The sequence below is a fragment of the Palaemon carinicauda genome, chromosome 30 (genome assembly GCF_036898095.1).
Source record: "Palaemon carinicauda isolate YSFRI2023 chromosome 30, ASM3689809v2, whole genome shotgun sequence".
NCBI lineage: Eukaryota > Metazoa > Arthropoda > Malacostraca > Decapoda > Palaemonidae > Palaemon > Palaemon carinicauda.
This window is the reverse complement of record NC_090754.1, coordinates 24,651,799-24,677,521: the sequence shown is the minus strand read 5'-3', so window position 1 is coordinate 24,677,521 and position 25,723 is coordinate 24,651,799. Positions and strand designations below refer to the sequence as shown.

The 25,723-nt window shown below is 37.2% G+C and overlaps 1 protein-coding gene across 1 annotated transcript in view; it reads left to right on the top strand.

Annotated features, from left to right (window-relative positions):
- Mondo (MLX interacting protein mondo) overlaps positions 1 to 25,723 on the top strand; it is a 384,044-nt gene that overhangs the window by 113,479 nt on the left and 244,842 nt on the right. The window contains exon 5 of the mRNA XM_068353498.1: positions 23,484 to 23,606. Coding sequence (XP_068209599.1) covers positions 23,484 to 23,606 — 123 coding nt within the window. The remainder of the gene's footprint in view (positions 1 to 23,483; positions 23,607 to 25,723) is intronic.

Sequence of the window (25,723 nt, the reverse complement as noted above, 5' to 3'; positions counted from 1 at the left end):
TTTATCTTTCTCTGGTATGATTGGAAGGTTTTATCAGAAAAGGTATATAAGAAGGACTCTTTTCACCGGGCGCCACAGGTCTCTCCCCAGAAATAGATTTTTCCTTCGTCAAAATCCCTTTATAATGTATTCATCTGAAAGTGAGTGAACGGTTTTAAGTCTTGATTCTTTTATCCCCAGGAGGCGATAGATTCTTGATCAATGCCTTTAGATGATTGATTTAATCATGCAAAATATTGAAGAAAAAGAATAGTTGAGTGTTGCATATCCTTGGTTCATTTTTTAATTATATTCTATTTTATGATATGGTGATTATTGATAACTCATAGCCAATCGAAGGCCTTTTCGGTTTTTCATTTTTTCTTACTCTGAGCATTTGACTTAATTCACCAATTTAGTCCCTTCTTTTCATGATAGTCCATTGAGCTCCTCCCCCCTCTTTTTATCTCGTATTATTTGAGGTGTCCGAAGTGTTTCAAGCTTATCATAGATATATCGCGTCATGCTGAATGATATTGCTAAACGATGTTTATTTTTTATCCTATGCTTGTAGTATTGAACTTTAATTTTGGTCACATCCTTGTTTTTAACACTACTACCATTTTTGGATAGAACATATCATTTCCATTTCTCTATTGATAGGAATGAATAGAAGGGGCCATTTATAGTAATTAGACCTGCACTAACGAAAGTCATCAAAACTGACACCGTCCAGTCGTTATTAACTCTGCCTTGACCAGTCAGTGGCCCTACAGGTGCCAGTCAGTACCCTTGCACATACTAGTTATCGTTTCCTGTCCTGTCATCATTCCTTAAATGGGAATTTTAATAATCAGTCATAAAATCTGATCATGTTGAATTAACCCTGCATTGATTGTCTAATTGTATATTAACTCTGATCTTGATCTTCAACTGAACAGTCTTTGAAATGCATTGATCTGTTTAAATTTACCGCGATCAGTTCATAACTTGTAACTGGCCTGGCATTAATTTTACACTGACCAATCATTGACCTTGATATGATAATTCATTCACCACAGACCAGCTATTAATCTTGCACTGACCAGTCATTGATTTATACTACCCCGTCACTCATGTTTTACTGCCTAGTAAATTGTCCTACATTGACTAGTCATTGGGGTTTACTACCTTATTGTTTATCAACTAGTCAATATTCCTACACCAATTAGTCATAGATTTTTTTTTTTTTACCTAGTCACTGGTCCTACACTGACCAGTCATTGATTCTTTATTACAGAGGCAATGGTCATACACTGACCAGTCATTGAGATTTTATTACATAGGCAATGGTCCTACACTGACCAGTCATTGAGATTTTATTACATATGCAATGGTCCTACACTGATAAGACATTGATTCTTTATTACCTAGCCAATGATCTCACACTGACCAGTCATCGATTCTTTATTACATAGGCAATGGTACCACACTAATAAGTCATTGCTCTTTATTATCTAGTCAGTGGTCCTACACTGATCAGTCATTGATTCTTTATAACAAAGGCAATGGTCCTACACTGACCAGTCATTGAGATTTTATTACATAGTCAATTGTCCTACATGATAAGACATTGAATCTTTAATACCTAGTAAATGGTCCTACACTGACTAGTCATTGATTCTTTATTACCTAGTCAATGGTCTTACACTAATTTTTCATTGATTCTTTATTACTTAGTCAGTGGTTTTACACTAATTTTTCATTGATTCTTTATTACCTAGTCAATGGTCTTACACTAATTTTTCATTGATTCTTTATTACCTAGTCAATGGTCTTACACTAATTTTTCATTGATTCTTTATTACTTAGTCAGTGGTCTTACACTAATTTTTCATTGATTCTTTATTACTTAGTCAGTGGTCTTACACTAATTTTTCATTGATTCTTTATTACCTAGTCAATGGTCTTACACTAATTTTTCATTGATTCTTTATTACCTAGTCAATGGTCTTACACTAATTTTTCATTGATTCTTTATTACTTAGTCAGTGGTCTTACACTAATTTTTCATTGATTCTTTATTACTTAGTCAGTGGTCTTACACTAATTTTTCATTGATTCTTTATTACTTAGTCAGTGGTCTTACACTAATTTTTCATTGATTCTTTATTACCTAGTCAATGGTCTTACACTAATTTTTCATTGATTCTTTATTACCTAGTCAGTGGTCTTACACTAATTTTTCATTGATTCTTTATTACTTAGTCAGTGGTCTTACACTAATTTTTCATTGATTCTTTATTACTTAGTCAGTGGTCTTACACTAATTTTTCATTGATTCTTTATTACCTAGTCAATGGTCTTACACTAATTTTTCATTGATTCTTTATTACCTAGTCAATGGTCTTACACTAATTTTTCATTGATTCTTTATTACCTAGTCAATGGTCTTACACTAATTTTTCATTGATTCTTTATTACCTAGTCAATGGTCTTACACTAATTTTTCATTGATTCTTTATTACTTAGTCAGTGGTTTTACACTAATTTTTCATTGATTCTTTATTACCTAGTCAATGGTCTTACACTAATTTTTCATTGATTGTTTATTACCTAGTCAATGGTCTTACACTAATTTTTCATTGATTCTTTATTACCTAGTCAATGGTCTTACACTAATTTTTCATTGATTCTTTATTACCTAGTCAATGGTCTTACACTAATTTTTCATTGATTCTTTATTACCTAGTCAATGGTCTTACACTAATTTTTCATTGATTCTTTATTACTTAGTCAGTGGTCTTACACTAATTTTTCATTGATTCTTTATTACCTAGTCAATGGTCTTACACTAATTTTTCATTGATTCTTTATTACCTAGTCAATTGTCTTACACTAATTTTTCATTGATTCTTTATTACTTAGTCAGTGGTCTTACACTAATTTTTCATTGATTCTTTATTACTTAGTCAGTGGTTTTACACTAATTTTTCATTGATTCTTTATTACCTAGTCAATGGTCTTACACTAATTTTTCATTGATTCTTTATTACCTAGTCAATGGTCTTACACTAATTTTTCATTGATTCTTTATTACCTAGTCAATGGTCTTACACTAATTTTTCATTGATTCTTTATTACCTAGTCAATGGTCTTACACTAATTTTTCATTGATTCTTTATTACTTAGTCAGTGGTCTTACACTAATTTTTCATTGATTCTTTATTACCTAGTCAATGGTCTTACACTAATTTTTCATTGATTCTTTATTACCTAGTCAATGGTCTTACACTAATTTTTCATTGATTCTTTATTACCTAGTCAATGGTCTTACACTAATTTTTCATTGATTCTTTATTACCTAGTCAATGGTCTTACACTAATTTTTCATTGATTCGTAATGACCTAGACATTGGTCCTGCATTAATAAGTCACTGATTCTTTATTACCTAGTCAGTGGTCTTACGCTATTAAGTCACTGATTCTTTATTGCCTTGACTGTGGTCCTACACAATAAGTTATTGATTCTTTATTACATAGGCAGGGGTCCTGCACTAATAAATCATTGATTCTCTATTACCGTGTCAATGGTCCTACACTAATAATTTATTAATTCTTTATTACCTAGTCAATGGTCCTACAATAGTAAGTCATTGATTCTTTATTACTTAGTCAGTGGTCCTGCACTAATAAGTCGTTGATTCATTATTACCCTAGCTGTGGTCCTACACTGTGTCATTGATTCTTTATTACATAGGCAGGGGTCTTGCACTAGTAAGTCGTTGATTCTTTATTACCTAGCCAATAATTCTACAATAGTAAGTCATTGATTCTTTATTACCTAGTCAATGGTCCTACATAAAAAGTCCTTGATTCTTTATTACCTTGGCTGTTATCCTACTTTATAAGTTATTGATTCTTTATTACATTTGAATTGGTCCTGCACTAATAAATCATTGATTCTTTATTACCTAGTCAATGGTCCTTCATCAATAAGTCATTGATTCTTTATTAGCTAGACAGTGGTCCTACGCTAATAAGTCATTGATTATTTATTACCTAGTCAATGGTCCTTCATTAATAAGTTATTGGTTCTTTATTATCCAGTCAGTGTTCTTACATATATTAGTTGTGGATTTTTTATAATCTATTTGGTGGCTCTACACTGATCTGTTAATGATTATTTTCTAGTCAGATGGTCCTACACTGACCAGGCATTGAGACTTTTATTATCTATTAATTGATTCTTTATTGCATAGGCATAGTCAGTGGTCTTACACTGACCAGTCATTAATCAAGGCCAATCACACGAACTTCCTGATCATAATCAAAGGACCTCAGTACAACATTGGAGATTGTAAGAAGGGCATCACATGCTCCAAGGCCTTTACGAAAATCATATTGCAAACTAGGGAACAGATGATTACCTTCAGCAAGCCTATTAAGACGTTCAAACCCTTTAGCTAATATGGGAGTTATGGAAATTGGGTGGTAATCAGTTGGACTTGAGCTACGACAAACACATTTACATAGTGGAGTAACATTAACAATTCTCCAAGTGCTATATCCTCCTCCTCTTGCTAATTTGCACAAAATAACAGATAACTTTGGAGCTAAGAAATCTGCAGTCTTTATAAAAAACAAAGGAAAAATACCATTTGGGTCTACACCTCCATAAGCATCAAGGTCCATCAACAGAGCTTTAATTTTACGAGATCGGAAAGCTAAACTAGTTAGTTTAGCCTCAGGAAAACAGGAATGAGGAAGTTTGAGTTTCTCATTACTCCGTTTACTGTCAAACACATCAGCCAAAAGGGTTGCTGTTTCCTTTGGATAATGAGTGACTGGGCCATCTGGTTTAAGTAAAGTAGGAACTGTTGCATCTACACCAAAGACTGCAGATTTAAGGTTAGGCCATCTATGTTCCTGGGTTTTATCAGAAAGGGTTTCTTTTATGGTTAGATTGTATTCCTTTTCAGTTGAAGAATAAACTCTCTGAGCAAAGCTCTAAGCTGAGTATAGTTATTCCAAGTCAAATCTGATCTGTTATCCTTCCAAAAATGATAGGCTTCCTGCCTCTCTAAGTAAGCAAGTCTACAATCATCATTGAACCATGGTTTGTCCTTCACTCGGTACCATAGCACACGAGAAGGGATACGCCTATCAGTTATGTTGACTATATTCTCATTCAAAGGGACAACAGGATGATCACTACTATACAATTGTGACCAATTCAAGCCCAAAAGATCATGCAAAATCCCATTCCAGTCAGCTTGAGATTTCATATAAATCTTACAAGAATATGATACATCAGGGACAGGTTTGTCAGTCTTCACTAATAATTGAATCGAGGCATGATCAGATGTCCCGACTGGAGAACCAACCTTACTTGTTATAACGCCAGGGGAATAAGTGTATTTCATACACATTCATACGTTAATGCTCTCTCTCTCTCTCTCTCTCTCTCTCTCTCTCTCTCTCTCTCTCTCTCTCTCTCTCTCTCTCTCTCTCCCCTACACTGATAATAGAAAGAAGCATTTTAAGCTTGCCATTCCATATTTTATGTTGAATTTTATGACATTGTTATCCTCAACGTTTTGTATATAAGCCTTTTATCTCGTTTGAATAAAGTCAGTTGTGTCCAGGTCGTCTTTATATTAAGACCCTTATCAGTGTGCCACGTTGGTGACTCCCAGAGTAACTGCTGCACCCTACTCTTTTATGATGCTGCCCAATGAACCAGATTTTATTCACACCACATCAATGAAACTACCACCCTTCGCCAGTGGAGAAGCTTTTGCCTAGTTTCAGTGTGCCGAAGTTCAATTTCACATCAAGGGCATGACTTGCTCAAGCATTAAAGCAGACTATGTCCCCGCAGCAATCCTTGAGGCCACTTTCCCGGAAATCTCCGATTGGCATTGTGACCAAGGGGATCCCCCAATAAAGTATGATATCCTCAAAAAATAACTCCTGGAGCAGTATTCACCATTGCCAGTTGCCCATACAGCCAAGGTCTTTCAGCTCTCAACAACTGTTGGGGGACCAAAAGCTTCGCTTGCCTGCAATCTGCCACAGATGGCTTTCCTCGGGAAGTGAACTTAATTCATGCCTTTTGAGCAAAGTCGACACCCTTATGAACAACCACTTCACCACCTTCAAGACCTCCATTAACATCTCAATGCCCGACAAGAGGACAACCATTCAGCACTGACCGAAGCTGACGTGAATGCAGTAGGAGCGGTGACAAAGCTGCCCACCACCCACATATGCCGCCCCTCGCTCAAACCCCATCCAACGACCACTTACTGACACCCATTGGCTACAGTTATGTTACTACCACTCCAGATTCTGGTCTGTTGTGAAGAAATGTGTTGACGATTTTCAGTGGCCAAAAAACTTGTAAGTAGGTCGTCACTTTTGACTTTGGCCTCCCCTTTCACTAATCTTTTCTTTTTACATGACACAGGTACTGATGTGTGGTTTTTGGTAGACACTGGTGCTTGCCGTTCCCCTCTACCAATCTCACTTTCCAGGACATGATGTAGTCATTCTAAGTCTGCTGATGTCTGCCTGGTAGCTGCCAATGGATCTGAAATCTCCTCCCACGGCTACAAGACACTCACTTTATCGTTTGGGAGGGCCATATACCATTGGAAGTTTCTCGTTGCCGACATAACATTGACAATATTTTGTGTGGAATTTCTCGCCCATTTCCACCTCCTGTTTGGTGTGGCACATTGACAATTAGTCGACGCAAACTCCTACTTGTCGACACCTCTTCAACCTGTCCCATTCAATCTCGCACTCTACAGCTCACCAACGGATGCCTACCTCACTTCCTCACATCATACCCAGAAGTCTTCCGACCAAAACTTCACCATACGTCCATGGCTTCCGCCAAGCATGGTATTTATCACCATATCAAGATGACAGGGCCCCCACTGTTTACCAGATTCAGTCGTCTTGCCCCAGATTGTTTGGCAACTGCTAAATGAACGTTTGCTTAAATGGAAGAAATGGGCCTTTGCCAAAAAGCCTCAAGCTCATGGTCGTGACCTCTACAGATTGTTCTGTAGAAAGATGGCTCCTTGCTCCATTGTGGGTATTACAGGCGTCTGAACCTGCAGACAGAACCGGATCACTACCCCCTCCCCAACATTGCTGACATTATCTCCTACTTGTACAAAGCAAAGGTGTTCTCCACTCTTGACTTCATGAAGGGGTATTATCAGGTGCCCTTGAACCCAGACGACATCCCCAAGACCTCCAACCGCATCCCCTTGTGCACATACAAATTCAATTACTCTTATTTTTGCCTTTATAATTCTGGGGCCACTTTTCAACACCTTGTGGATAGCATCTTAGGGGGCCTAGCCTTCTGCATATGCCACGGGGATGCCATACTTGTGTTCATTTCCTCCAAAGAGGAACACCTCTATCACCTTTGCATCGTTCTCAACCACCTCAACACAACGGCCTTGCTTGAAGTCCGATATAAGTGTACCTATGGCGCCAATGAAGTGACTTTCTTGCTGGATTGCATCACTTCTGAAGGCATCCACCCTCTCCTTGAGAAGATAGCTGTTCAGAACTTACCTATGCCATCGACCGTCAAAGTACTGCGTAATTCTTGGGATTGATAAACTATTATCATCTGTTCTTACCAGCCATCGCTGCCACTCTTGACCCCCTCTACACCTTCCTCAAGGGCAAGCTAAAACACCTGAAGTGGGGTCTCCTTCAGAAAATAGCCTTCTGCAATGCAAAGAATCCCCTATCAACTCCTGCTACTCTCACTGTTCCCGTGCCACATGCCCTCTCCTCTCCACTGATGACAGTGACATTGCTATTGATGCAGAACTCAAGCAGGTGGTCAACAGCTCGCCCCGTTCTTTGGCCTTCTTTAGTAGAAAACTGTCCAAGGTAGAATCTGGCTATTCAATCTTTGACTGAGAATTACTGGGTGTGCATTTAGCTGTCCGTCACTTTTGCCACATCTTAGAGAGTACGCTCTTCATCATTCGCACAACCACATGTCCCTGGTGCATGCCTTTACTCCAACTGTCCGACGACTGGTCTGCCCGTCAACACCAACATCTCTCTGCCATGGCTGAATACAACTACACCCTGTAACACGTCCCTGGTACAATGAATCGCGTTGCCGATAGCCTGTCAAGAAACACATTGCTGCCATTCACCTGGGACTGGATTACAATGCCTTGGCAGAAGCCCAATGAAAAGATCCAGAGTACCAAGCATGTAGGATATCCTGCACATTCCTGCATTGGGAAGATGTCACCCTCGATGACTCTAATGCCACCCTCTTCTGTGACATCATTATTGGTAGCCTACGGCTATGAATACCTGCTCCATGCGCTGATAGGTGTTTGTTTTAACTCCTGGCCTCTCACATCCCATGTGCCAATCCACTGCACAGCTACTGAAGACAAAGTTCATTTGGCACGGTATTACCAAGTATGCTAAGAATTGGTCTGCGCCCGTACTAATGCCAAACTTCGAAAGTACATCGACACACAAAGTCAGGAGTGGGCTCCTTTCAAGAACTTCAACGTCGTTTTGCCCATATTCACGCCAACGTAGTAGGCCCCCTATCCATATCACAAGCACACTAGCCTGTTTACTGTCATTGACTGCTCCACTCGTTGTCATGAAGCCATCCCCATGCAAAATGCAATATCTCCCTCATGTACATCTGCCTCACTCTCAGGGTGGATAGCAAGATTTGGTATCCCTGAGTATATTGTAATAGGGGTACCACTTTCATCTCTCAATTGTGGCCATCATTAGCGAATCTCCTGGGCATCAACATACATCAGACAACCGCCTACAACCTTGCAGCCAATGAAATGGTTGAACACTTTCATCGCACCCTCAAAGCAGCTTTGATGTCCTGCTGCAATGACTCCAACTGGTTTACTCAGCTTCCCTGGGTCATCCTTGAATTAGGGACCACTCCTAAGGACGCCTTGGATGTCTCAGCAGTTGCAATGGTGTATGGCGACCTGTTGTTTGCCCCTGCTTGATTTTTTCCGTCTGCAAACTCCTCTGATGATCTCTATAGCTTACACCACGTTGTGAGGAAATAAAGTCCCTGCCGCCAGACTTGCAAGCCCCCAGCGATGCAATACATACTGGAATGTTTAAACACTGCAACATATGTCTTTGTGCACACCGTCACTTGCAAACCACCCCTGAGACCCCCTTACACTGGTCCTAACCTTGTTATCCGTGGAAAACTGAAGCCTTTTCTTAATTAACATTTATGGCAAAGAAGACTTGGTCTATATTGATCACCTGAAACCTGTGTATCTCCTCCAAGAAGACCCGCCTACAGGTTGCCTCTCTTGGTCAGGGTGCCCTATTTTACATAGGCTATATGCTTTTTTTAGGGGAGAGTCATGTAATACACTTATTCATACGGATATACACTATAATGCTCTCTCTCTCTCTCTCTCTCTCTCTCTCTCTCTCTCTCTCTCTCTCTCTCTCTCTCTCTCTCGTAGTAGTAGTAGTAGTAGTAGTAGTAGTAGTAGTAGTAGTAGAAAAACCTGTTAAAGCTTGTCATTGGATGGTTTACATTGTTGAAGTGTTATTCCATTGTTACCTGCAACTGTTTGTATATTTGCTTTTTATCTCGTTTGAATAAAGTGTTATGTCTAGATCGTCTCCATGTTATGACCCTTACCATTCTGCCACAATATATTGGTGAAAATTTAAGATATAAAATTGTAAAACTACACCTCCCGGGCCAAACTTAGCCCTCTATATATATATATATATATATATATATATATATATATATATATATATATATATATATATATATGATATGATATTACCATATGCCTTTTATTCCAAATGTTGGGAGGCTGGCTCCGAAGAGTGCAATTTATTATTAGTATATTGAACCCACAGAAATTTATTGGAAACTGCTATTAGTTTTAATGTTCAAGTGATAAGATTAACGTTAACATTGAATATTTGAGAATAATACGTTTTTCTTAATCAAGAAATTTATTGTTACAAAAGAAACTCGTTTGGTATCGGATATATGACCCTGATCTTATTTTTAACTCTATATCTTAAATGGCATAGTTGGTTAACTTCTTAATGGTTTGGTGTTGAGTAAATAGAAGTAAAAACCGTCTTGGTGGTTTGAGAGAGGGGAAGGGTTGGGGGAGGCATCTCACCAAGGGAATAGAAGATCCTAGATTCGGTAATTGTAACATCTCTTGGTAAAGAAGTTGGGATGTGAATGGCATTTATGTTTTGTCACGTTGTGTCAGGCATTGCATGATATTGTGGCAAGTTGTCATATTTGGAAAAAAATACTCAGTAAAGCAGCAAGTGTGGGAAAAGATAATGGGTGACGGAACCATTGGTGATGAAGGGAGAGAGCGAGAGCTAGATGTTAGTGTGTTGCTTGTCAATTATGAAAGGAGGACGTCATCTACGTATTCATTGTTTGATGTTTAAGACGCGCATCTTGAATATTTTTGAAATATCCTTTGATAATTGCATGGAAAGTCAAATTCAGGGATCAGGATTGTATTTGACTTCACAAGTTCGCTTGAAGAAATGTATGAGAGCGAGTTGGTGCGTGATAAAAGTAGCCAGAGCAAGTGTTCAGTAAAGATTGAGGGGGAGGGAGTCAGTGCCTCTCATCGGGGTGGGGGAGGGGAGGAGTGGAACTTATGTTTACGCAACTGGAGTGTTGCCAACTTTGGAGGGAACTTTTATTTTGTCCGATACACTTGATAGAGATTCAGTGATTGTTCTGATATTGTATTGATTTATATATTAAAAACATTGTTATAATCATTATGCCCCAACTATGTCTGACGTTTACTATCTCGTCATTTCTCCAAATGCACTCTATGCTACGCTAATTATTCGTCAGAAAAGAAGGCCACTTTCTCAAATAATCCGTTTATGTATTTCTATGTTATTGTTCCCATTGCAACTTGGTCCAGTATCACTATGTATTCATAATGAATTCTTACTTGTATTTCAGGAAAAGCTTCTTCATGTTTTACAAAATCTGTAAAGATAAATATCTTGAGGAATTATAGTGAAAGCAACCTCTTTATTTAAATCCCCATAAAAAGTCATTGTCGCCTAGTTCTAGTGTATATATTGCACACCCAGACCTCGTTCTCCCTAAACCTAAATGGCAGTCTTTATTTTCTTCAACTTAATGGAAAAAAAAGAAGCTTTATTTCCAGTTTATATTAATAGACAGGACGCGTGTACAAATGATTTCCTTCTCGCTAAGGAATTCGTCTTAAAAGCCAAAGCATGACCAAGAAGTACGATTCCCATATATTTTAACGATTCTCTCTCTCTCTCTCTCTCTCTCTCTCTCTCTCTCTCTCTCTCTCTCTCTCTCTCTCTCTCTCTCTCTATGAACCTATGTGCAGTAAAACTTCATCAACATTAGTCTCGTCATGCATCTAAACTACCCCTATCCGACTCTTAATAACAGGTAATATGTCCCAAACTCCGTACTCACATTCATCCTATAACTACACAAAGTTCATCAGCAATCCTCAACTCCCCCACCTCCACTCCCACAGGCAGAAACACTATGCCGTATGCCCCCCCCCCCCCTTCCCCTCATGCTCTTTGAGGTTATTGGATTTCAAATTTTATCTTTATGTCTCATGCCAACTATGTAGGCCTTTCTTGGTCTTCCTCTCAAAGCTTTTAATAATTGTGATTATGCATCCTTTTTAACATCTATTGTCGTCCCTACTATTCATTTGTCCAAACCATTGCAAAATACTTTCTTCCAATCTTTCACAGATTTTGACTTTTTTACCATTTCTTATCTTCATATTTATCATTTAAATTCTTATTCTTAAACTACATATTATTATTATTATTATTATTATTATTATTATTATTATTATTATTATTATTATTATTAGCTAAGCTATAACCCGAGTGGGATAAGCATTATTCTATTATGTCAAGGGATCCAACAGGGAAAATTAGCCCAATAGGAAAGGAAACAAGGAAATAAATATACTAGCAGAGGAATAACGGACAATCAAAACTGAGCACTTTAAGATCAGTAACAAATTAGAAAAGCTCTTTCATATATAAACTATAAAAACTTGAAAAAACAAGAGGAAGAGAAAAAGAATAGTATAGTGTGCCTGAGAGTACCCTCAAACAAGAGAGACAGTTTCTTTCAGCCATTTTTTCCGTTGTTTAATTTCCATTCAACGTCCGCATTTCATAATCATAAAGGAGTATTGGTCATTATGCATTCTCACTTGCTTTTGCAATAAATTCAGTTTTCTTCTTAGCTTTCTTTGCTTCACCTGTTCTGCGGCCTTTTTTCGCATCTTGTCAACATTTGTTATGCTTTCTCCCAAACTTGTAATAATCAATCACTTCTACTCTTCCAATTTTTCTATTCACGCTCAATACCTTACTCTTAACCCTTTTACCCCCAAAGGACGTACTGGTACGTTTCACAAAACTCACTCACTTACCCCAAATGCTGTAATAAAACAATAAACTGGTACGTTTCACAAAACTCACCCACTTACCCCAAATACTGTAATAAAATAATAAATGCTATACCATTTAATTACATATACTTTCATTTTTTCGTTTTGCTAATACTTTCAGAGCTTCTATCAATTCATGTTGGTTTCTTTGGCCTCTCATTTCACTCTCTCCATGAAAATATTGAACGTCATTGAAAACAGCACATCTTTGTTTCACAACAATCCAGTAATTCCTACAAACATACTCTATAACATTGGCTTTGCATCAATCATAAAAACCACATATATATAGTCAGATCCTCTAATTTTCCTCTCTTAATTATATCATTTGCACTTTAGGGTTCATTCATGCCACATACAGCTTTTCCTATATAATTTCAAACATCTCACATAACTGCTTCTCAGCAAAACCTGTTATACACATGCTCTTCCTTGTCTAAACCATCATTGCTCTTACCTTATCAATCCTTTAGTAACCTGTTGTTTTTTCTTTCAATTTTACTATATACCTTCCTTGGTTTGTGGTAGCTCTAGATCTGCTGATTATATACCGACCAATTTCCATAACTCCCATATTATCTAAAGTTTTTGAACGTCTGTTGGCAGAACATCTAAATCGGCATGCTGAAGGTTCTCATTTGTTCACTAATTTGCAGTTTGGCTTTCGCTAAGGTCATGAGCATGTGATGCCCTTCTTACATTTTCTAATTCTGTACTGAAATCCCTTGATTGTGGTCATGAAGTTATGTGATTGGCCTTGATTTTAGTGCTACCATTGACCCTGTCAATTATGAGGCCCTTGTTTTCAACTTTAAACAGATATGAGTAGGTGGTCTTTTTCTTATCATCATTATTGAATTAATAATACAGTAGACTGCAGAGAGTAGTTTTGGTGATGGCCACTATAGTGACCACAGGAATATATAGTGGTATCTGTTGTTCCTCAAAGTAGGGTTTGGGGCCCATTACTTTTCATACTATATTCGCAATGTAGTTTGGTCTAGAAAACAACCTTTTTGCCTCAATTTCATCCCTTGGATTTAGTCCAATCGGACAGGAAGCTAAACCCTAACAAAAAGTATGATTGTAAGTAGATCGAGAACAATGGCTCCTCAACATCCATATCTTTGCATTGACAATGTCTCCCCAGCAATATACAATTCATTTAAAATTCCAGGTGTGATTCTTGATTGCAAATTTACTTTTGAGAAACAAATTTGGTCTGTTTTCCTTCAATTGCTCAATAAACTGGGTTATTGAGAAAGTCTTTTAAAGATTTTCTGTGGTCAGTCTATCGTGAGAAAGTGTTTCAATTATTTCATTCTACCATGTTTTGAGTACTTTTCTCCTGTGTTAAAGAAACCTGTGGTCTATGAAAGTTGTTATTCCTGATCTGGATATTAATCTCTGGCATAGTCTTTTAATTAGTTTTTATGCTTATTGCATATGATTTTTCATAATTCATACCATTCATTGTAACGAAATCTTCCTAGACTGTACCAACCTGAACATAATACTAGGAATGCAGTTAATTCTAAGACATACTTTCTCCATCATAGGGCACACTACTACACACTATTCTAGAAGTTTTTATTCCACCCTTGACCAGATTGTGGAATGATCTTCCTTTTGCCTAGCCTCATCCCACATCATTTTCATTTTCTTTGCCAATTCGTGTCCCACATTATTTTTTGTCCCACTGCCTGCCGTCATCCAGTACTATTTTAATTCTCTCTGCCTACCTTCATCCCACAGTATTTGCATTCCTTTGTGTACCCTTTTCCCATGTTAAAGTATATATATTCCTTCAGCTACCCTCATCCTATGCCATTTTTTGGTATCGTCGGCTTACCCTTATCCCTCATTTGTTTTTCTCTCTTTGGGTACCCTCATCCAATAATTTCATTGGTGTATCTTCATCCCACGCTTTTTTGTTTCCTCATTTTCTTCCTTTGTCTCTCATTATCCCATGTTATTTTTTCCTTCTGCTTACCGTCATCTAACTCTATTTCAATTCCACCTGCCTACCCTCATCCGATACTATTTTTATTGCCTCTGTCTACCCGCATCCCACACTTATTCCTTCTTCCTACTGTCATTCCACACTTATCATTTCCTCTACCCACCGTCATTCCACACTCTTTGTTCGGTGCTACTATAGCGTGAGGTCTACCACACTATAGCGTGAGATCTACCTCCGTGTTACTACTATAGCGTGAGGTCTACTGCTAAATTATTCGTCCCTCATAGATAAAACACATCTCATACATTTGTTTAAGAAATAAACACTTAATTCCAATATATCTTATAAATGACTTAAATGGATAATTGGATTTTTAATTACATTAAAAAAGGAATAAAGGTAAAATTAAACATGTTATCATATATTTCCATACATTTATTCTAGCGAGAGACACTTCGTACATCAAACATGTTATCATATATTTCCATACATTTATTCTAGCGATATACACTTCGTACATCTTCTAAGAATGACACAAATAGATCATTGGAATTTTTTCTCATCACCTTCCAGCAAAAATGATCAAGATGAGACTGGAACAGCTGACGACCAACACCTCGCAATCTTTTCAGAATCATCGTTTTGTATATCCAATACAAAGAGAAATATTAATTCTAACATTTCACACAGGCTTAGGTTGCAGTGCAATTTATTGTTCATGTCTGCATAATGGGAAAATTGATTTCCTGTACGAACAGGCCGTGTAGTTTGACAACCCTTTCGAGGCCAACATAACACAGCCTTGAGTTCTCCTCCTCTGATACGCTTTCTTTTTTCCTGCATAACAGAACCACATTTATGGCATGGATCTGTTTCTTGAACTGTATCCAAGAGATTGTGCTCTCTTAAAAAAAGCGAGTGCTTCTTGTCAGAATGACTCTTCTATATAACTCCTTCAGCAACATTTTTAGTACCCTCAATGGATGATATCTCTTTTAGGCCGAGGGAAAAACTGATTTAGGAGCTCCATTTGCTTCCTTTTATATGGGCAGGTCACGTGGACAGGTCACGTTTTTCATGGATTTGGGCAGTTCACATGTTCGATGGTTAGGTGCGGGGCTCTGGGACGCTGGTCACGCGGTAGACCTCACCTTCCACCTGGGTAGGCGACATATGGCAGTAGACCTCACACTATAGTAGCACCCTTTGTTCCTTCTTCCTACCCTTATTCCACTTTTTGACATCCTCTGTTCACCCTTCGTCCACACCTTTTTTTTTCTTTCTTTTTTTAATTCCCGCTGCCTACCCTCATCCCTCACAGTTTTTATTCTTCTTATCTGCCCTATTATATAAGCTCATAAACACTACTTACTGTCTTAACCTTATCATACCATTTCAAGGATTTATCTACAGTACTCTGGTCTCTTTAACCCACAGTCACTTCTTATACATTTTCCCTAAATATTAATGAATAAAGTAATGAATTTGTTTTTGAGTATATGCAAAACTAACAAGGATACCAGAAGACAATAACAGAAGTACCATAGTTAATGCTTGTACTATCAAGATTAGACCGAATCGGCCACATAGGAACTGTCAAAATGCGTTCTGAAGATAAAGATGCACCGTGGATAGAGGAATATTTTACCTTTCAGTACCTGAACTTCTAGCAGTGCTGCCTCTTAGGATTTGTACATGAAAAATTAATGTAGTATACCACTTTCACCTGTATGGTCTCATTGTTTACCGTGGGGAGGGAGTTACTCTTTCGTTCGTGTGTAAGCAAGAAGACAGTAACTCCGATAACTGGTATTGTGAACATTGGTAATCTTAGAAGTGTTCCTTGCTACATGACTCATTTTGATAGATAGTAAGTTGGCTAAGGCACCAACCACATGTTGAGAGTTATTGGGTCCTTTGACTGGTCAGATAGTACTATATTAGATCCCTATCTGGTTATGGCACATTTTTCCTTTGCCTACACATACACCAAATAGTCTGGCCTATTCTTTACACATTCTCCTCTGTCCTCATACACATGATAACACTAAGATAACCAAAAAAATTTTTTTCACTCAACCCCGGGCTAACTACTGCTCTGTGACAGTGGCTACTTTCCAATTGATTAGGGTAGAAAAGACTCATTAGCTATGGTAACCAGCTCTTCCTGAAGCCAAAAACAAACCATTGTTCCCTTTTGTTCACTTTGAAATTCGACAGTATTACGTGCGACTTTCAAAATCAACATTTACCTCTCTATAACCAGGTGGAAAAGCCATCACTAGGGACTGATCTTAGAATATTTAATGTTTTATATTCATTACTTATATATATATATATATATATATATATATATATATATATATATATATATATATATATATATATATATATATATATATATATATGTATGTATGTATGTATGTATATATACACACACACATATATATATATATATATATATATATATATATATTACGTTGAAATGCATATTCTTTTGATGAAAATGATTAAGTAATGAATTATTCTTCAGTTGAAGTGGCTATCCTGTAGGGTATTTAGCCTTGCATGGTGTATCGGCTCCTTCATAATGACCAGTTTTTCCGACTTTTTACTATAGTCTATGGGTTTCATCAATCACTTTATTTATAATTCTGTACATATTGTTTTTGTTATAATTCTTGTTAATCTAGTTTTTAAATATGATATGTCTTTTTTATTTCTATTAATTCTTTATGTCTGGAGACATTGAGCGAAATCCGGGACCAGTACGTCCTAGGTTTCGTCAATGTCATCTTCTTTGTTGCAATATTCGTGGTCTTCATGCAAATATTCAAGACCTCACAGTTGTGTCCAGACAGTATGATATTTTTTTGTGCTCAGAAACTTTGGTTTCTAATATGAGGCACTCATCTGAGCTCCTTATAACTGGTTTTAAGAAGCCAATAATGTTGAAACGTGATGCCATCCTAGGGCCAGGGGAATGGCAGTGTATATTAGGACTGATTACCCTGCTTCTCATAAGTCCTGCTATCAATGTGGGTGTCATAAGATTCAGGTAATAAAAGTTTGTGGCAGGCATAACAACTTTTATTTGTGTTCGATCTACCGGAATCCAGACATGGATGATTCTATCTTTGATTGTCTTCTTACCATTATGGCTAAGATACAAGAAGATGATAGAAAGGCTTCTTTTGTCTTTGTTGGTGATTTTAATGCTCACCATAGGGAGTGGTTAAGTTCTATTTCTCCTTCTGATCGCCATGGCTTGAGAGCTTTAGACTTTGCCTCTGAATCGGGCTGTGAGCAAATCATAAATGAAGCTACTCACAGGTCTGGTAATTGCCTGGATCTCGTATACACTGACTCCCCTGGCGTTATAACTATTAAGGTTGGTTCTCCAGTCGGGACATCTGATCATGCCTTGATTTCATTAGTAGTGAAGACTTAGTAGCCTGTCCCTGATGTATCATACTCTTGCAAAATTTATATGAAATCCCAAGACGACTGGAATGGGATTTTGCATGATCTTTTCTGCTTGAATTGGTCACAGTTATATAGTAGTGTAGATCCTGTTGTCCCTTTGAATGTGAATTTTGTCAACATAATTGATAGGCGTATCCCTTCTCGTGTGCTAAGGTACCGAGTGAAGGACAAACCGTGGTTCAATGATGATTGTAGACATGCTCATTTGGAGAAGCAGGAGGCCTATTATCTTTGGAAGGGTAACAGATCAGATTTGACCTGGAATAACTATACTCGGCTTCGAGCTTTTGCTCAGAGAGTTTATGCCTCAACTGAAAAGGAATACAATTTAGCCAGAAAAGAAAACATTTCTGGTATAACTCAGGAACATAAAACATAAATGGTGGTCTACCCTTAAATCTGCACTCTTTGGTGTTGATGCAACAGTCCCTCCTTTACTTAAACCAGATGGCTCAGTCACTCACTGTCCAAAGGAAAAGGCAACCCTTTTGGCTGATGTTTTTGACAGTGAACAGAGTAATGAAAAACTTGAACATCCCCATTCTTCTTTTTCTGAGGCTAAACTAACTAGTTTAGCTTTTCGATCTCGTGAAATTAAAGCTCTGTTGATGGACCTTGATGCTTATGGAGGTGTAGACCAAAATGGTATTTTTCCTTTTTTTTTTTTTATAAAGACAGCAGATTTCTTAGCTCCAAAGTTATGTTATTTTGCGCAAGTTAGCAAGAAGAGGAGCTTTTAGCACTTGCTGGAGAATTGGTAATGTTACTCCTCTTTGTAAATGTGTTTGTGGTAGCTCAAGTCCCACTGATTACTGCCCAATTTCCATAACTCCCATATTATCTAAAGTTTTTGTATGTCTTCTGGCAAACATCTTAATAGGTTTGCTGAAGGTAATCATCTATTCCCTAGTTTGCAATTTGGTTTTCGTAAAGGCCTTGGAGCATGTGATGCCCTTCTTACAATCTCCAATGCTGTACAGAAATCCCTTGATTGTGGTCTGGAATTTCTAATGATTTGCCTTGATTTTAGTGCTGCCTTTGACCGTGTTAATTATGAGGCCCTTGTTTTCAAACTAAAACAGTTGGGAGTGGGTGGGTCGTTTATTAGCATTATTATTGATTTTTTAAGTAATAGATCTCAAAGAGTTGTTGATGGGTACCATATTGAGTATATATATCGGGTTCTTGACCCATTACTTTTCATACTATATACACATGAAATGTGGTTTGGCCTAGAAAACAAGCTTGTTGCATATGCAGATGATGCTACTCTCTTTGCATCAATTCCATCCCCTGAATGTAGATTTGGGGTTGGTGAATCCCTTAATAGAGATTTAGCTAAAATTAGTGCATGGTGCAAATTATGGGGTCTGAAGTTGAATCCTAACAAAACTCAAAGTATGATTGTAAGTAGGTCAAGGACGGTGGCTCCTCAACATCCGGATCTCAGTATTGATGTTTCTTTAAATTTGTATGACTCTTTTAAAACCTTAGGTGTGATTCTCAACAGCAAATTTACTTCTGTCTCTTCTTCAATTGCACAAAAAATTGGCTTATTGAGAAAGTCTTTTAAGATTTTCAGTGATCAATCTATTCTGAAAAAGTGTTTTAATTCTTTCATTCTACTTTGTTTTGAGTATTGTTCTCCTGTCTGGTCTTCAGCTGCTGATTCTCGTCTTAATTTGTTGGACAGAAACTTACGGTGTATTAAATTTCTTATTCCTGATCTAGATATTAATCTTTGGCACCGTCGTTCAATTAGTTCATTATGCATATTGCTTAAGATTTTTCATAGCTCTGACCATCCTTTACTTTCAGATCTCCCTGGACAATTCTATCCTGTTCGTAATACTAGGCAGGCAGTTAATTCTAATAGCCAGGCCTTCTCCATCATGAGGCTCAATACTACACGGTTTTCTAGAAGTTTTATTCCAGCTGTTACCAAGTTGTGGAATGATCTTCCCTAATCAGTTAGCTGAATCAGTAGAACTTCAAAAATTCAAAGTTGGAGCAAATTTTTTTTGTTGACCAGGCTGACATGAACATATCTGTTTTTAACGTTGTTAATAGTTTATATATGACATCTATTTTGACGTTACTGTTTTTAGAAAGATTTATTGTTAATTTGTTCTCATCATTTATTTATTTCCTTATTTCCTCTCCTCACTGGGCTATTTTTCCCTATTGGAGCCCTTGGGCTTATAGCATCTTGCTTTTCCAACTAGGGTTGTAGCTTGGCTAATAATAATAACATTAATAGTAATAAACAATGAGATGAGTTATTAAAATGTTGAATTCCACAGGAATTCAGGTAGGTGACTGAGTGGTGTGATGTCAGGAAAGAATTTCACATTGAATAAGTTATTATATGTATGCGATTAGCTATTTTATAAGTTCTGTTCATTAAATAAACGATATAGAGACAAATAAAATTAGTTGGTTTCGTAAAGAGTTATTGTAAAGAGAGAGACAAGAATCGAGAGAGATGGAATGTAAAGGCATTGTGCAAGTTAAATGCTTACATTCTAGTTTTTCTAGATTATTATTATTATTATTATTATTATTATTATTATTATTATTATTATTAATTGCTAAGCTACAACCCTAGTTGGAAAAGCAGAATGCTATAAGTCCAGGAACTCCAACAGGGAAAATAGCCCAGTAAGGAAAGGAAACAAGGAAAAAATTAATATTTTAAGAATAATATTAAAAAAAATATCTCCTATATAAACTATAAAAACTTTAACAAAACATGATGAAGAGAAATTAGATAGATTAGTCTGCTCGAGTGTACCCTCAAGCAAGAGAACTCTAACCCAAGATAGTGGAAGTCCATGGTACAGAGGCTATGGCACTACCCAAGACTAGAGGACAATGGTTTGATTTTGGAGTGTCCTCCTAGAAGAGCTGCTTACCATAGCTAAAGAGTGTCTTCTACCCTTACCAAGAGGCAAGTAGCCACTAAACAATTACAGTGCAGTAGTTAACCCCTTGGGTGAATAAGAATTGTTTGGTAATCTCAGTGTTGTCAGGTGTATAAGGACAGAGGAGAATCTGTAAAGAATATGCCAGACTATTCGGTGTATGTGTAGGCAAAGGGAAAGTGGACCGTAATCAGAGAGAAGGATCCAATGTAGTACTGTCTGGCCAGTCAAAGGACCCCATAACTCTCTCGCGGTAGTATCTCAACGGGTGGCTGGTGCCATGGCCAACCTACAACCTACAACCTACAAATCGCCCAGCACAGAAGCTGAGCGCATGACTCACTTGTATGAGTAATTGCCACGCGCTGCTCACCGGCCCAAAGGACGCCTGCAAGAACCCAGTAAAAATGACGTCACCAGGACGTCAAACACAATGAATGACGTAAACATTATGTTAGAAGAAAGGGACCAATAAAACAAACTAATGGTTACATGACGTGACGTAGGGTTGCCACACTTTAGATTAGCCTACAAATGACGCTTGCGAGGAACCAGGACGGCTCTTCCCTCACCAGCATACACAGTGAAAGGTTCCCTCTTCTCCCCCATCTTGGGGCATGGCCCCCGCACCAAGTGCCGACGTGATGGGCATTTAATTAACTTCAAGAAATGCAGTACAGTTGGCTGCCAGAAAAAGAAGTAAGAGAGAAGTCCAGTTTGAGATGCCCTTTTTTGCCTTTCATCCCGAGAGGTGGAAATATACCTTAACTCCTGCCCTAGACGAGGTAGGAGGAATTTATCAACTCTGTCCAGAGACCGAGTTCTCTTCCTGCCGGAATTAGGGACCCATGGATTCCCGCAACCCACAGCAAAATGGTTAAGTTCCATTCCACGGATGCAGCCCTCCATTCTTCAAGAGAATTAATTTTTTTACCAGTTTTCTGTACTAACAATAAATGTAGAAGAGATTTGTAAACTTGTTCACCAAAGTTCACTTATTAAAAGAATGAAAAAAAAGAACGGCATTTTACTTGCACCTGCATATACTGAGGGTCTTAAATATAAAAGTAATTATAGGCACTGGTTAATTAATTAATGACATTAATAACTCGGCATAACTTACAGAATGATAACTAAAAATATTAAAGACTTGAAGCTATTGAAATTTTATGCCCCAAGTAGCTTCACACACACACACACACACACACACACACACACACACATATATATATATATATATATATATATATATATATTACTTTGTTTAATCTTTTCCTTTCCTCACTTGGCTATTTTCCCTTTTGGAGCCCCTTGGCTTGTAGCATCCTGATTTTCCAAGTAAGTGTTTAGCTTAGCTAGTAATAACAGTAATAATAATATTTATATATGTTTATGTATGTATTGTATAAACTGTATGATATGCTTAATATACCTTTGAAAATTATGCTCTTGATCATTTTATAAAAAAGGAAGACATAAAAGACCTGAAAAATTACAGCCCAATAAGTTTACTCTCTGAAGTATATAAAATGTCTTTTAAGTTCATACTAGGCCAAATAGAAGGACAGCTAGACTTTAATCAACCAAGAGAGTAGGCAGACTTTCATCATCCTCATCTTTCCCTACACCTATTGATGCAAAAAAAAAAAAGCAAAAAAAAAAAAGCTTTGGAAGTGAGTATTCAGCAACTGACCATATCCATGTAATTAGGTATTCAACAACTGACCATATCCATGTAATTAGGTATTCAACAACTGACCATATCCATGTAATTAACGAGCTAATTGAAAAATCCTGAGAGTAGGAAAAACCACTGTTTGGCATTCGACTGAGAAAGCCTTTGATTTTGTCAAAACTTCAGCAGTGATGAAAGCCCTTCAAAAACAAGGAATAGAAGGATCTTATGTTAGAACACTTGTAGATGTCTATACAGGAAGTACAGCAATCCTAAAACTACCTAAAGATAGTGAGAAAGACCCCATCTTGCCTAAATTATTCACAGCATGCCTAGAAGAAATGTTTAAGAAATTTTATTGAGAAAATGTAGGAATTGATATTAATGGGGAATACTTTAACAACTTAAGATTTGCAGATTACATACTTTAGTTGTGTTTAGTGAATTATGGGAGGAATTACAAAATATGTTTGTAGAATTGAATAGTGAAAGCATAAACGTAGAACTGAAAATTAATTGGATTAAAACTAAGATAATGTTCAGTGAAAATAGAGACAACAAATAATAGTTGTTAATGAATATACATACTTAGGACAGACAGTAAGTGTTTCCCCAGTACACAAGACCAAAATTAAAAGAAGGATAAGCATGAGATGGAGAGCATTTGGTAAATAAAATGAGATTTTGAAATATGTATGTATGTTCAATTTTTATTTTATTAAGTAATTATATTGAAAGACAAATAAAGTTTCAGAGATGATAACTATAAATACTGTACATGTAAGCCTAAAGGGTTAGCTACTGCATTCCAGTTTTGCTGTAATCCTTTTTTCTATAGTAAAGAACTCAGGTTTATAAAGTTAGAAAAAATACAAATTACTTAAAAGTTGTCATATTTGACTAATTTTTTTTTTCTTTTTTTTACACAGGCTATTGTTTTGGAAGGAAAGTACTGGAAGAGACAGCTCGATGCAGTAACAGCAGAGTACAAAAAATGGAGAATATATCACAAAAACAAGATATCAGGAAGCTGTGTGGCAGATAATGATGGGGTATGTCAGAAGATTATATTTTAATGTTTGTCCTTAACATTTATTTGTACCTAGTAGTGGAATGTACTTGTAAATACAGTTGGCAGTTTTGGAACTTACAACATTATACAAATGCTATACTTAAATTGTACAGAGTGTAAATACAAACTACTGTTAGCACATATGTTTGTCTTCATGTACAGTACACTATATATTGGCACCCCATAGTATTTGTACTCAGAATCAGTTCAAAAGTTTAATAAAAAAAAAATTATGGTCTTTGAAATTATAGCAGCCTCAGACAGACTGTTCAAAGTATAATTCACCTTGTCCAGTTGCATAGAGAGCCCATATAAAAAAAATCCTATCTAACTCTGGTAACCTTAGACATGCATGTCTACATAATTTTTTAGTATCTATTCATGATGGTTACTTTTGTCAAGGATGTATAATTATAAGTTGAAATAAAGTTAAATGCAAAAGTAATTATAAAAAAGGAAAAAATAAGATTGACATAAATTCACCATCCAGGAAAAGCATTTTCTTGCAATTCATGTCTAGTTTCATTATTCATAGAAGCCACATTAATTTCTTTGCTTTAACTATGTGCCCATAGTTGATATATGTAGGTGTATTTTCATGCGATACTGTTCCAAGAATTAAAGTGTAATGGTGCTCCAAAATCCCATAACACTGATATTTAGTGAGTTCGTTTTTATTTACACTGCACTGTGAATTAGATTTTATTCCTACACCGATACAAACTTTTTAGTTATTTAATGGGGTTACTTCTGGTGTTGTTTTCTACGGCCAGACAATGAAAAAGAAATCGGCATATTACGTCATGTTACGTTGCTAGACAACTGCTGTCAATGACGCGTCCCACCTGTATCAAGCGTTTACTCACAATACTTTTGGCCGTGGAGGTAGTCGGACGTGGCTGCCTTCACTTCTACAATCAGACAACCACATCGCCTGCTCTTCACTCTTTTAGTGCTTGGGCATGTGTCTTGTGTTTTTGATATTCCTGGTCATGTGCTTATTCAGTATACTGTATGCGAGTTAAGTGTGTGCCTTTGTACTATACCAAATGTGATGGGTTCCTACCCAGGCCATAATGGTTGCCCTTGTGGTACCTTCATGAGCCAGGTAGGATGGATTCTCACCCAGTATGTCTGATATGTAGATAAAAAAGATGTTTGATGGAATCTACTTTTGAGTATTGAAGGGAGCTGTCATCCTCCCAGGAGGATAGATACCGTGCTCCCCATAAGAAGCTAGCCAAGAGAGATCGTTCTCCTCCTTCGCCTTCTGTTAACAGTGAGAAGAAGTGCAAGGTATATTTAGCAACGAAAGTTATCTCCCACTTAGGTCTTCATGTCAGGATCCCTCTGAGTTTTCTTTCGCAGAGGATGATGGCTGTAATTTTATTAACATGTTATCATTGTCGTTGTCATGTATGTCTATTGACGCAAAGGGCCTTGGTTAGATTTCGCCAGTCTTCTCCTTCTTGAGCTTTTAATTTAATACTTCTCCATTCAGCATCTCCTACTTCACACACTGATAGTCCTCAGCCATGTAGGCCTGGGTCTTCCAACTCTCCTAGTGCCTTGTGGAACCTAGTTAAAAGTTTGGTGAACTAATCTCTGAGTGTGAAGAGCATGCCCAAACCAGCTCCATCTACCCCTCACCATGATGTCATCCACATATGGCACTCGAGTAATCACTCTTATAGTTTCCTGTGTAATCATGGATTGCCATTTAACTCCCAATATTCTTCTGAGGGCTTTGTTCTCAAATCTACTAAGTCTGTTGGAGATTGTTACATTGTCTTACCATTACTTATGTCCATACAGAAAACAAATCTCACTAAACTGATATATAGCCTTATGGGTATATATCACTTCCCAATGACTATCAGGTCACTCTGTGATGTTGATGAGCGTCAGCTCCTCGTTAGTGACCTACATCTCCAAATAAGGAGGCATAGCCTCTCTCTTGCTGTGCAACCTAGCAGTCCCAGGTAATCTCTCTCGGCAAGGTTTATGCCCTGGAAGGGAAACTTCATTGCAGACCATATGAGCCTTTGAGGGTCGACAGTTGGTTCAGAATGGTCTTTGCTTCTTCTTGTGGCAAAG